General features: G+C 31.5%; 2 protein-coding genes across 2 annotated transcripts in view; one reads left to right on the top strand and one right to left on the bottom strand.

The window, feature by feature from the left end:
• LOC130899302 (neuroparsin-A-like) overlaps positions 1 to 13558 on the bottom strand; it is a 47525-nt gene that overhangs the window by 23735 nt on the left and 10232 nt on the right. The window lies entirely within an intron of this gene.
• The window catches only part of LOC130899301 (RING finger protein 145 homolog), a 32030-nt gene continuing 26508 nt past the window's right edge, over positions 8037 to 13558 (top strand). The window contains exon 1 of the mRNA XM_057809147.1: positions 8037 to 8392. Within this exon, the coding sequence (XP_057665130.1) occupies positions 8296 to 8392 (97 nt within the window). The 5' untranslated portion in view covers positions 8037 to 8295. The remainder of the gene's footprint in view (positions 8393 to 13558) is intronic.

Genomic DNA, 13558 nt, shown 5'->3' with positions numbered 1-13558 from the left:
TTTATGAATGCGTCTGAAAACTAAATTCCATTTTGTCTATAATTAATAATGGAATTGAGGTTAAACTAATTTTATAACTATGTACTTAAACATTTTTATACCATTTTCGTAGCCTGCAGTCTACAAAAAGAGCGCTCATAATTTATAAAATTGTTATATAAGAATCATATTTAATACAGGTCAAGGACGATATAATTGGCGGTTTGTAAAACATCAAAGCGGGAAACATGCACTAAATTTGTTCCAATTTTTGGTTTATTAAGAAATTAGCATGACGAATAATTAACATCGTTGATTTAGACGTCATGTTTGAACTCATATAAAAATATGGTTGAATGGTTAATGGCCTATAAGGTAGACTACACCTGTGGTACTTATAAAAAAGTTCCAAATAGAACTCTGCAGGTGTTTCTGATGATACCATCAGTTCACATATATATATACAAGGGGAAGTAAAAACTAGTCTACGCCTGTTCAACTCTTAATATTTCACATAAGCACTTTTGAGTTATAACAGATCAATTAATATCCTAAGAAATGCTTACAAAACCTAATGAAATGAGGTAGAGATAGTGGCAGACGAGCGAGTGGAAGTCCCTTTCGTAAGTTTCATTGAATCCACTAAAAAAATGGCACTTAACTTGGTCATGTAATTGGTTACATTGTAGTCAACTGTAGTCCTTATCTAAGAGTTCTAACATGTGATTTTTAGGTTATAAATTTTTTAAATCTAAACTAAATAAGACAAATTATATATAAAGTCCAAATTATATGGCGTTCTACAAAATAAGAAGAGCTAATACTTAGTACTGGATAAATCAATGTACATTTTTAATCATTGCATTGCATTTTGAAGATATAAGAAACGTAACCTACCTCAACAGTTTCAATAATAATTTATGAAACGTGATTTTTCAAATTGACTAGATACAAATTTGATTACTAGCCAAGGCTGTTGAAGAGCGTGGTGAATCGATGATAGGAAATATTCCCACGCTCTTAGAAAATTACACAAACCGATCTATATTTGATATTTAAAACAGAATCAAATTTTATCAACAGCTCGTTAAAAAACATTCCAACATATAAGGCTGTTTTCCATGACATTATTTCATAAAAAAACAATATATTGTTCCTATTTTACAGAGGAAAATTTTTCAATATCTGAATAAAGATGAAAAGAATATTTGATTACAGAAAGAATAAGATAAATATTTGTTTGTGACCTAAGGTTTTGTTTGGTTTAAACCACTCACTGATTAAATGTAATCGTAAATGTAATTTTTTTTAGCGGTTTTGGCACGACTATGAAAAAGTTACTTCTAACGAAATTACTAAACTTTTATTTTGATACAATGACTCATCTCTTTAAAATTGGTATATTTAAATAGTTAATTCGAAATTTCATGAAAAGGAAATCGATAGAATCAAAGTTAGAACAAATAATAACCCAATCCTATTAACATCAGTATTTTTCGGAGGCTTCGTTTTATGTTCCTTTTAACTGACATTCATTATCCATCGAAAATATAAGTAGATTCTTAATTTTATAAAGCTCTGCATAGTATTTTAACTGATACCTTACCAACAGAAGTCAGATCGTAAGGGTTGATACAACGATGCCTTCTTGAAAGCCAATAGAATGTAGAGTGCCCAAGGCTCAGTACTAGGCAGTATTTTGTTTCTTCTGTTTATCAACGACGTTGCCAATATAGACATCAGTGGTAAAATATGTCTTTTTACAAACGATACTAGTTTCTCTTGGAGCAGCCCTGATCTCACGACACTTCATAATCACCCTTAAACGTTGGTGTGATTCTAAACTTTTGTTTCTCAACGATTCTAAAACTAAATAAACTAAAACTAAACTAAACAAATAACTCCACAATTGATGTAGTTGAATCTGTAAAGTCTTAGGTTTGTTGTAGACAATCAGTTTCCAAAGAACTGAACTTATCCCCCTCTATAACAGTTTATTATGCCTTTATTGAGTCGCTTCTACGATATGCCATTCCGAACTTCCGTGATTTAATTCTTCAAACTTCGAAAGAGAGCTGTTAGATATTTACTCAGACTAAACAGCGGGACTCACTGCCGAGATTCAAAATATTGACTCTTCCTTCCTTATTCGTCTTTGAATACGTTTACCTAATACGTAAGCACGCTACCATTTGAAAAAGATCACGCATAAATATCTACTGAAAGTTTATCTAAAGAAGGTATATTTTGCGTGAAATTATCTTCATATGCAAGACAAAGTCACATTTGACACTAAATTTTTGTAATATGTAGATGGTTAAATTGAATTTCTTCTATTCTCCAAACTCAATTTTTATAACTTGTTAGCAGAGAATGGACAATGACGCGTCTTCACAATTCCAAGACCCTCATTTTCATCATTTTCTTGATACGTATGGGCTATCGCTATGATTATGAAGAGTCATGTTTTATAAGAAATATTGTAGAGAGTTCCAGGCTAGAAATTTGTTTTGATGGCACGAAAGAATCTGATGACTCGAACTGCATAATTTGTACTTTGTCTTATTTACAAGAATATTCATTTCTCGAAATCAACACGTAGCAATAAACAGCCAGAGACGATGCTTGTTTTCATTTAGAATTCCTCATAAATACTCAAGTTTAAAAATACTTTCGTATTCTTGATAAAAATTTTATATATAGAGAGGAATACATTCGGGAATCATCCGAATTCTCAATGTCCTTCTTTAACCTCTTTAAATGAGTATATTTTTAGTTTACTTTTGATTTGAAAGGAGTACTAAGAGCAATGCTAATCCATTTCCGATTTCATTCCACCAAAAAACTCAATATGAATGGAAAACTCAATGTCTAGACAATTGAGAGTATTTAAAAATATAGAAGGTGCAAATTCTAGGCACCAACATATTAAATGCAATTTAATATGTTTTATAGAAATGTCCAATTCGAGATTCGACTCCTGTTGTTGCATTAATTAAAAGAAAATTTATCAAATTCTATAACTCCTTCTCATGATCCGCTTTCATATCTTCCTGATTCAAATGCTAACTTAACACAGTTTTTTCTTCATACTCGTAGTTTTAGTAGAGCTTCGCACTACAATTAATGACATCAAACATAAATACTCATCTGGAACTGAATCGAGTCGCGATGTCATCTTGCAAGCAAATAGAATTTGGAGTGCTCCAAGGCTCAGTACTAGGCCCTATTTTGTTTCTTCTGTTTATAAATGGAATCGCTTATCTAGACATGGTGAAATATGTCTATTTGCAGACGACACTTTTGCTGGCACTCCATAGCACCATATCTTGTGACCTAATCACCCTTACATTATGGTGAGATTCTAATATTCCCTGTCTCAACGTTTCTAATGCCAGAGATTTATCATATAAAAATACATTGCAGCTTTTTTTATTGAATAACTCCAATTGACGTCGTTGAATCTGTAAAATTCTTAGGGATCGATTTGGACAATTCTTGAAAAGGGAATTACATATTGTCGCCTTGTCTAAAAAATTCAATTCCTCCATTTTCCAAAGAAATGAATTTATCCACATCGTTAACAGTTTACTATGCCCTTATTCCTTTGCCTAATTCGCAAGCACGCTCCTACAATTTCAAAAATATCCACTTAGGAACGCGGAGCTCGATTTTTACCTAACTACTCTACATTCAGAATTAGTTAAGGGCTTAATATTTTACAATGCAAAAAAATGCACAATCACTTGCCAATTGATTTCAAATCGATATCATCTTTTCTCGCATTCTGCAATAATTTGAGTATATATTTACTGGAAAGTAACTACTCTGTAAACGACTTCTATTCTAATAATATTTAACTCCGGTTCAATTATTGATATGGACTTATATACGACTTATTTATTCATTATCACTATTACCTATAATTTTCTTACTCATTGTGGTTTGTTTTGTACATTGAAATAATATTTTATTTGTTTCTTTATTTAGTTATTTTTATGTTTGTTTTTTAGTTTTTACAACCTTTTGTCTACAAATTGTAACAATTTGTTGACAATAAAGCATTTTTCATATGATTTTGGAAGGTTTTCCATATATTAACTCTAATTATTTCATTGCAAATTAATTTTATGAAATATGAATTATTATAATATTTGGTCCTATTTTAAAAGGTGACAAATATCTGCTATTATAGCTCATACTCAAGGGCAAAATTGAAGGTACGATAGAGTTGGAAGAAAGCAGAGTCCTGGGTCAGAAATATTCGAAATTGACCGGCATAAGAAGGGTTGGTGAACCATATAGCATAGTGACCGCCAACGTTAGGTAGACAAGGCACATGAGAGCAGAAGAATAGAACTCAGGGGCTATCCATGAATTACATGTCATACAATTTTATAATTATTTGACAGTACTCTATTCGGTATTTTATGTGTAATAAATGACCTTCCCCTTGTCACATCATATCATACTGAATTACTTTCTCCCCTTCACCTTTCACTTAATAACAATAACTTCCTATGTTTATTATATGTTTGGTGGAATATTTATTATTATCCGAATATATCCCAAAATTCTATCAAAATAACTTCTCTCTGATAAAAAAATCCTCCACTGGTTAATGTTAATAGACTGATCCATTCAACGGCCTCTCGAAATCTCAAAAAACAAAAACGTAATAAAGTGAAAACATGTTTACCTAGCCCGAAATAAAAATAACACAGTGTGTGTTAGTAAACCCATGAGCTCAGTTTGATTCACAAATTGTCTGCTGCCAAGAGATTTGCGATGTTGTCGAGAATTCTTAGTAGGAATTAATGAGAGAAAATAAGATGCTCATTGACAATTTTTACCTATATATAATGAGACATACGATAAATTTTCAAATATAGAGTCGCTCCACATGATCATTTTTCAATGATCGAATCATTTTTATTAAAAGTGAGTCGATCCACTCAAGCACATGAAAAAGGGTCGTTTCAAATTGCCATTTTTGATTTTGTTTTGTATCCCAAAGTAAAAAGAGGTGATAACTTTCACCGTAATAATAAAATATGTCATAATTTCCATTTAGTAGGCTTTTTTCTCAAAAAACGAATGCTATTAAAATTGCCATAATTCAGTTTTCTTGGGTATATCAGAGAATAGAGCTGATAACCATAATAGTAATGACACAATTTGCTCTATATTTGCGTCTTGAGTGTTTTCTATCAAAACTCTAATTGTTCTATTAATTGAGGGCGTCAGTTGTGGCTGTATTAAGATTGCCATAATTGAGTTTTTTTGCGTAATCTAAGACGAATACAGCTCATAACCATAACAGCTATTCCCAATCCTTGTTTTTTATTGAAAAGTGATTAGTTCTACTTGGGAGCATGAGGAAGGTTTATCTTAATTTTACCATAACCTTTTGGTATTTCAAAATAAATAAAGGTGAGGACACAACCTAACCTATTTCCATTTAGTGAGGGTAGGTCATTTTACTCGAGAACATGAATTAGAAGCCTATTAGAATTACCATAATCAAATTACGTAGGGTACCCAAAAAGCTGCACAGTGACAGTGAAAAAAAGATAATTGAAAAATTTTGTTACCATTTTTTAGCTACTGAATAATACCCATTCTTCCTCCAAGATTGTTTAGATTTATGAGTGAATTTTGTAATAATTTTTAAAACACTCTTTATAATTAGTTCAACTTTTCTCTCCACCTTTTCATTAATTGGAACTAATGCATTGGAACTATTTAGTTTAACGGTGTACTAGGAACCACATTGCCACATGATTTTTGGGATAATCACAATTATTTGGAAACTAACAAGATATCATATATTTTCGAAAATATATCTCTCTACTTATTTGAAAAATTACACAACTCTGAGGTGTCTTTAAAGAGTATATCTTTTATTAATTAAATACCCTATGTATAATAAAAGGTGGTTTGAATTATTTGTTTTCCGATTAAGATTGTTTATTGGAATGAGGTTTACATTTGTATTTTACCCAGATAAAATGGTTATTATATTTAATGTCCTAGAAAGAGGACGATTTCATTGTAAGATATATAATCATGCCGTGACTTCTGAACAAACAATTTCAATAAACAAATTTGTTATTTTAAAATTATGTCATATACATTCATGCTTCAAAATATTGATTCTTATCATCTATTGGCGCCACTGCTGAGATAGAGAGCCTCGTACCTCGTACCTCTCTGTCTACAAATTAATAAACGATTTTTCCAGCTGGCGAAATAATTATAATTGTTCTGTTATAATTATTTTCTAATCAAAGTGATATCTTGAGACAAAATGTCTACTCAAAATTAAAAAACTGAAATCAGATAATCTGCTAATAGTATATCGACATCATAGTTGAAATATTTCAGATTGGATAATTGGACATTATATAAATCTTTTATCAAAAATAATATTTAGTAGTTAGTAAAACTTTAGGTAGGTTAAAGACCTACAGCTGAGCCTCTTTCTGAAGATGATGAGGTTCAGCTTTTTCACCATTTATTTGGTAATCTGACGAGAGGCTTCCTTGATAAACATTGTTTGAGAATTTTGACTGAAGAGCTGGTTTTAGAAACCGAACGAATTATGAATATACCTACAACTATCCTGCAGAGAATAGTTGAAGCAGGAGGAAGAAGTTTAATATGGTAATGAGCTACAGAAAGGCTTCCTGATACTAAAATAGGTCACTACTGGGTAATTAAAGTGCAAAAAGTGGGAGGCTATCGTATCGATACAGTGCTACCACAGAAAAATCATAATTGAAAAAATAGATTTAGCTACAGTCAAATAGATATTCAGGTTCGCTTGGCAAAAGAACAATGAAAAGGACACAAAAAATTATAAGATTCACGGAATACTCAATTCAGAACTGATCACTGGACAATGTACTGTTGACACAAAACTCCAAAAATGGGGAGTGAAACGAATAACGAACAACTATTGCACGAACAGAGGATAGACCTTCTGCTCTAGTGGTCTAATGTCTCATTAGAAAGACAACGTCAAATTTGAGGGAGGTTATATTAGATTGTCACGAAGGAGTAGCAGATTTAGAAAAAAGAAAATTGGTTTACTGGTTTAGAAATGCTTGAAAATAAACTATAAATAAGAAAAAGATAGTAGCATGATTAGATACTTAGATAATCTTCCAAATTGTAGGAAATGAAGTTCGACTAATTTAAGTCGAAGTTGCCTGTATCTACTTAACATTCAGCTACCCCATTCTATCTACATAATCTCTCAAATCTTATTCTGCTTGAGCGCATGTGTAAGGGTTGTATTAAAATTTCCATAATTTAGTTTTATTTGCTATTATAAAGTGAATAAATCTGATTCGTGCATTGGTTACGTAGATGTCAAGATCAGGTAGTGAATCAGTAATCTGTTTCACTATCTGATCAGATGCATACAATTCGTAAATTCTATAACGCTATATGCAAATTGAATTTCTTTGCTTGTCGCTCGAATTTATGCATCAGGCAATCGGATTTCCCACAAATTATTTATAATTCGGTGGCCACTTAGGTGTTTTAGAGCGTTTTTAATCGTCCCCAAAGCACTTGGGAGCAGATTTGTTATATTAGATGCTTTTCCCTGCTATCTGTCTCACAATAAAATTACATCAATTTTGGATCTCTTTTTTCTGAAAGCTTCTTTGGACAGCTTTTTTATAGTTTAGAACGATAATTAGGAAAATTATGCTGTGATAACTTTTATGGTCCGAATAGCTAGACTATTTTTAGAGGCACTAAGTTGAAAAGGACTATAAAATGAATCATCCTCATACTGTCATAATTGGATACCATAAAGACTTATGGTTTCCAATTTTCCGATCGTCTTCAGGGAAATGGAAGTTATGAATCTAATTCCATTCTTTACTATCAAAATTTGTGTTAATAATTGAAAAATTTTTTGCTTTTTATTAATAGGGTAATGAATAACATTAACGTTTAATGAATTTATTTCATTCTAAGCTTATTCATATTTTGAGAACATTTTGAAATGTTAGTATAGAAAATCTGACAACATCGCAAACAAAAGACGCAAATAACCCCTCTAAATTTTTGTTCGTGCAAAATTCCACGTACTAACTCTCCAGTGGGATAAATATTTATCAATTCATAATATAACGTGGCTGGTATATCGTGAACCAAAAGAAGCTGCCTTCATAGTGAATTCAAAAAATTCTATTTCAGTTTCCTTGTAACGTCAGAAAATTGAAAACGTGGAAGTTTTGTGTCAAGATATTGAGAAGTGTTGGAAGTTTTTGGTTTGGTGGTATGATTTTTTGAGAAATGGGTATGATTACAAGGGTAAGAGGAAGGTTAAGAAGTTTACACACATTACCAAAGCTCGATCCCCAAGAAAGGGATGAGAAAATAGCTGAAACAGGTGAGTTTAATATATTGGTATTATATTATAGTATTTATTTTGATATCATTTGAAAAAAATACAAATCAATATATTTTTTTGCATATTTTGAAGAGTATTTAAAAATATTACCTAAAGCGGTAAATGGAGAAAACATAGAAAATTTATAACATTCACTTATTTTTTTGTGTACCCTCACCTAACAAAGGATTTTATTATTTAAAGACATAAGTTGTTTTTAACCGGTATCATTTGCAGAACGAAAACAAAATTCATTTCCTGGTCCTAAAAATCTAATTCTGGAAGACAAGAAAATTAAGGTTTTGATTCGATCTCAGTTAACCACAATTGTTCATAAAATTAATATTAATGGTTACTTCATTCATAGGCGCCCACTAAACAAAATAAAAGACATTATTCAATTTGGAACATTTTATTTTGTTTGGTTCGAATTACTTGGAGCCAAAGTCGTAACTTGAAAATATTGACAGCACTAAAATAAACAATTCCCCAATTTATTTATTCTAATTATGAAATAGAAATGGAGCATATCAATTAATCAATTGAATGAATTTCTAAAAATATTATACAGAAGAATTTGAAAGTTGAGTTGACAAACATATTCAGTGAAACTCACAATACGCTACTGTGAAACTACTTTTTTGAACTACTGCAAATTAAAGTCCAAAGTTCTATATAAGACGATTTCACACGAATTTTAATGTTGTAAACGTGCAGCAAGTCGAGTGAAACAATATACTTATGAAAGAAAATTACTATCTATCGAGTTATGAACGCTATTTATTTGAGAGCGTGTCTTGCTTCACTTTTTTAACTATTCTCTCTTTTGTTTATTGACGACGCAGTAAGTTTTTTTAATAAATAGTATGGAGTGAAGTGATATATTATTAAGACATTATAGGAAACAAAAGTTGAAAGCAGCCATGGTCCCCAGGAGAATATGTGGAAATGAAGGAAAAGACACAGTTAGTGAGCGAACGGCATATCGTTGGTGTCATCGTTTAATAATCAGTTTCGTCAAATTTAGCATGAAATCGATAACTTCGGCTGAATTTTACGCATTTTATCGTCATAATCACCGACAATATGCAAGACGCTCGGCAGATGGCCACGGATTTGAAAAGAACCACAATGAATGTTGGCCTAGAAATAAATCTAGACAAAACCAAATTTATGACAAATCTGGTAACAAATGATAACATAATTATCGATGGAGGTGAGATAGCGCAAGTATATGACTATAAATATCTAGGCCATGAAATGAGGATAGGAAGAAATAACCAAAAATGTGAGATAAAGCGTCGAATACAGTTAGGATGGATAACTTTTGGCAAGTTGAGCAATACCTTGAAATCAGACTTACCAATAAGCCTAAAGAGAAAAGTATATGAGCAGTGTGTTATACCTGTGATGTCCTATGGGGCAGAGAGGCTTACCCTCACGAGACAAACTGCAGGAAAGATGAGAGTGGCGCAACGGGCAATGAAAAGGGCAATGTTGGGAATTACGAGAAGGGATAGAATTACAAATGAAAACATAAGAAGAAGAACAAACGTTAAGGACATTATTGAAATTATAGCCCAAAAGAAATGGAAATGGGCAGGCCATGTAGCCCGAATGACGGATAATAGATGGACGAAAAGAATATTGGAGTGGAGGCCAAGAATGGATAAGAGAAGTAGAGGCAGGCCGCCAACAAGATGGAGTGACGATGTAAAGAAAATTGTAAGAAATTGGATACATACAGCTCAAGATAGAGATAGATGGTTTAAACTGGAGGAGGCCTATATCCAGCAGTGGATGGAAGATGGCTGATAGATGATGATGATGATCGTTTTTGCACTGTTCAGTTGACTGCTTGATCTCTAGAGCTCTTTTCATCGTATATCCTAATTCAAGGGCGGTTTGATTTACAACACTTTTACTATAATTGTGTCATTTGTTTACTATATCCTTCCAATTTTACTTGACAACATTTTACGCACATTTTTTTTACGTGGAAAGCAAAGGAGAGTTACGAAAATATTTTTCTTACACTCACATAAAGAGTAGAGTACATACGAAGAAAAATAATTGTGTGTTGATTAACCACTGTTATTTACATGGAAAAATATAGAAACTGAAGAAAAGTTACGTAAATATTATTTCAGAAGTCGTACATAATTAGCTTTTCGCCCATTGCTGATTTGCTGACACGGTTTGATGCTGAACATAATAAAAAATTACTGTATTTTTTAAAGGAAAGAGTTTTTCACCATCACGACAATCGTCTTCTCAATAGTTCTTTATTATTACAGAAACTTTAGCTCAACTGCGCTAACTGCGCCCAATCTAACCCCGATTACTTTCTATTTCCAAAATTAAAAAATGGCTTGGCGGAAAGCGATGTAAGAGAAATGAAAAGGTGATAGATAAACGTATATTTTCAAAAATAATAAGAATGTTTCTACATTAAAGTGACTATTTTATTGAAAAGTCACTCTTCCATTAAATCGCCATTAAATCAACGTAGTAATAATTCGATCTGCTCATTCAAATGCTTCAGGTTCTATAAAGAAAATCAAAGTACTTCCAGAAACATTGGAAGGAAGCGATTTCGCTATTTTCAGAGTAGTTAATGACATTGATTCTATTCATTAGAGATAGTGATTGAAATAATTGATAAATTCAACATTGTTTTTAATAGTAATGACACGTCTTGTATTCATCTTCACCCACCATACCTCAAATTAGCTTTTCGTTAAACTAAAATGTGAAAATATCAGTCTAAAAATAGAAAATGGTAAATACTGTAATGTTTTATTGGCACGTAATAGAAATTAAAAATATAAATATTATTGTTGCAAGTTGCTTAGTGTATAGAATGTATAACTTCTACTGAAATAGATATAAGTATAAATATTAACATGTTTGTTTTTTGGAGAATGCAGATTTGAAGTGAAGCGTTAAGTAAAAAAATTGATTAAACCATAATTTTTAGAGAATTCTTTACCTCTAGAATGAAACTTGGCGATTATTTCACTATCAGAGTTGTAGCATCGCATCATTTGTAGTATTTCAAAGTGTGATAATGGCTTACAGTAGATTGGTCCATATTTGGTTTATATGACAAATATTAACAAAATTATTTCCTTTGTCATTAATAGTTACCGTACAATAAATATGACCATTTAAAACTTATTAAAGAATATCCAGGGTGAGCCATGCATTTATGAGTTTTTTAAATCTGGGATGGTTTCGCTTGTTGGAAATTCAATCAAAATGAACAACCATGCGCGCTCTATGTAAGACAATTTTACCAAAACAATGATTCTCACGTCATTACTCTTCAGTTATTTCGATTGTATCATCACATAATACTAATTAGTGACCAAGTGTAAATTCAATCAAATTATGAGTCAAAAACTTTAAGTTAACCGACTCTTAATAAAAATAAATAGGGTGACAACAGACCAGGAGACAGGGGCGAAAGTAAAAAGTCTAATAATAATTTAGCGTTGGATATTGAAGCTTGACTTGAATTGTATCTCTTCATGATACAGTTAGTGCATGAATTGAAAAATAAAAGGATTACGTTTTAATAAAATAACATTTTCTTCTCGGACGAAGCCTACTTTCACTTAAATGGAGATGTTAACAAACAGAATTGCCGAAGACCATAAATTGAAACACTAAAAACGTCTAAATTCTCCCCAAAAGTAATGGTTTGGACAGTAATATCTTCAAAGGGAATAATAATAGATTTTTTTAGAACATCTATATTATTTTGAGGGCTACAACAATAGAACATGGAAGGTTTTCTCGTGATCGAAGAAATACTCCCAAACAAATTTATCACGCGCAGGAGATATTCCGTAGCCTCTCCGTAGTCCAGAGCTATCTCCAGCTGATTTATTTCCAAGAAGTTTTCTTAATAATCCAATATACGTGCATAAACCAAGACAAAAATTTTATGGCAATTTCAAAAGTGCAAAATTTATGATATGACTTCAAACTAATTATAGCAATACACCAAAGTTGTAATGGGAGGAGCTTTTTTTGCATATTCTATCTCACAACAGGTTATTGCTTAAATAACCACAATTAAATCAGTTTAAATATAGAAATTGAGATCTCAAATGGAAACACTGTGTCAAGGAAAATCTAATGAAATGAAATTAATTTGACAGCAATTGACATTTTTCCTAAAAAACTTGCAGGTACTTATTATTGCAGCAATGAATGTACAATAAACATATCAAAACATTAACAAATTCAAATATCTGGATGGGAAAAAAGATTATTAGAATCTTATTTCCTGGTGATTATATTAACGTAATAATAGCTAGAATTAAATTTTTAACAAAATTCATTGAAGCAAATTTTACAAACCAAAAAAACTGCGACTGATACATCGAATGGCTAAAAATGTAGAGGTTACAATTGAATACATTTTACACAAACTATTATAAGGAGATAACATAATTTAATGAAATTGATGTAAGTGGAAAGAAGTCAGTAAGGCAATAATGAATTAACTCATGGAAATTGTTTAAACATTTCAAAGGAAGAAGACTTACTCCATTATATTATTCTCCTCCTCTGTATTATGACAATTATATATTTCAAAACTACAAAATGTAGTCAGATTGGACAAATGCATTTTGAAAATTTTGACATATTGTTCGTATCATCAGGTTTAACGATTTCCTTCATGATATTTAGCAATCGTGATACAAGATAGCGTTCAATTATTAGTGATTGAAAACTGTCATTTGGATCAGTACCCCCAGGATAACACGTAAAAGAATCTTTGGACTTCTTTCCTAGAAAATATCCCATTGTTCATATGAGGCTCGTCAAGATTAACCTGAAAACATGAAGAAGTGGAGTCTATTATATCTGTGGCGTTAATAAATCAATAACTTAATATACATTCACTGTCGTAAGATGGCGTCAAATTATTAGAAACATTTACTGAGTGAAAACTGTCATTCTGCATTGGGCATCGACCGTTCACACGATGCCAGGCTGTACGCTCAATTTGTCTTTATCTCAGTTTTTTGCTGCTGGACAAGCTTATGTAGTAGCATATACGGTGCATAAACATTTTTTCATTTAAATCCGCATTTCGCTTTAAAACAAAGTATAAGTATTAGATCAGCGATAAACAAAATATTCTTTCTA

Source organism: Diorhabda carinulata, chromosome 11, assembly GCF_026250575.1.
Source record: "Diorhabda carinulata isolate Delta chromosome 11, icDioCari1.1, whole genome shotgun sequence".
NCBI classification, from domain to species: domain Eukaryota; kingdom Metazoa; phylum Arthropoda; class Insecta; order Coleoptera; family Chrysomelidae; genus Diorhabda; species Diorhabda carinulata.
Note: the sequence above shows the minus strand (reverse complement) of the source record. Positions and strands in the feature narration are given on the sequence as shown.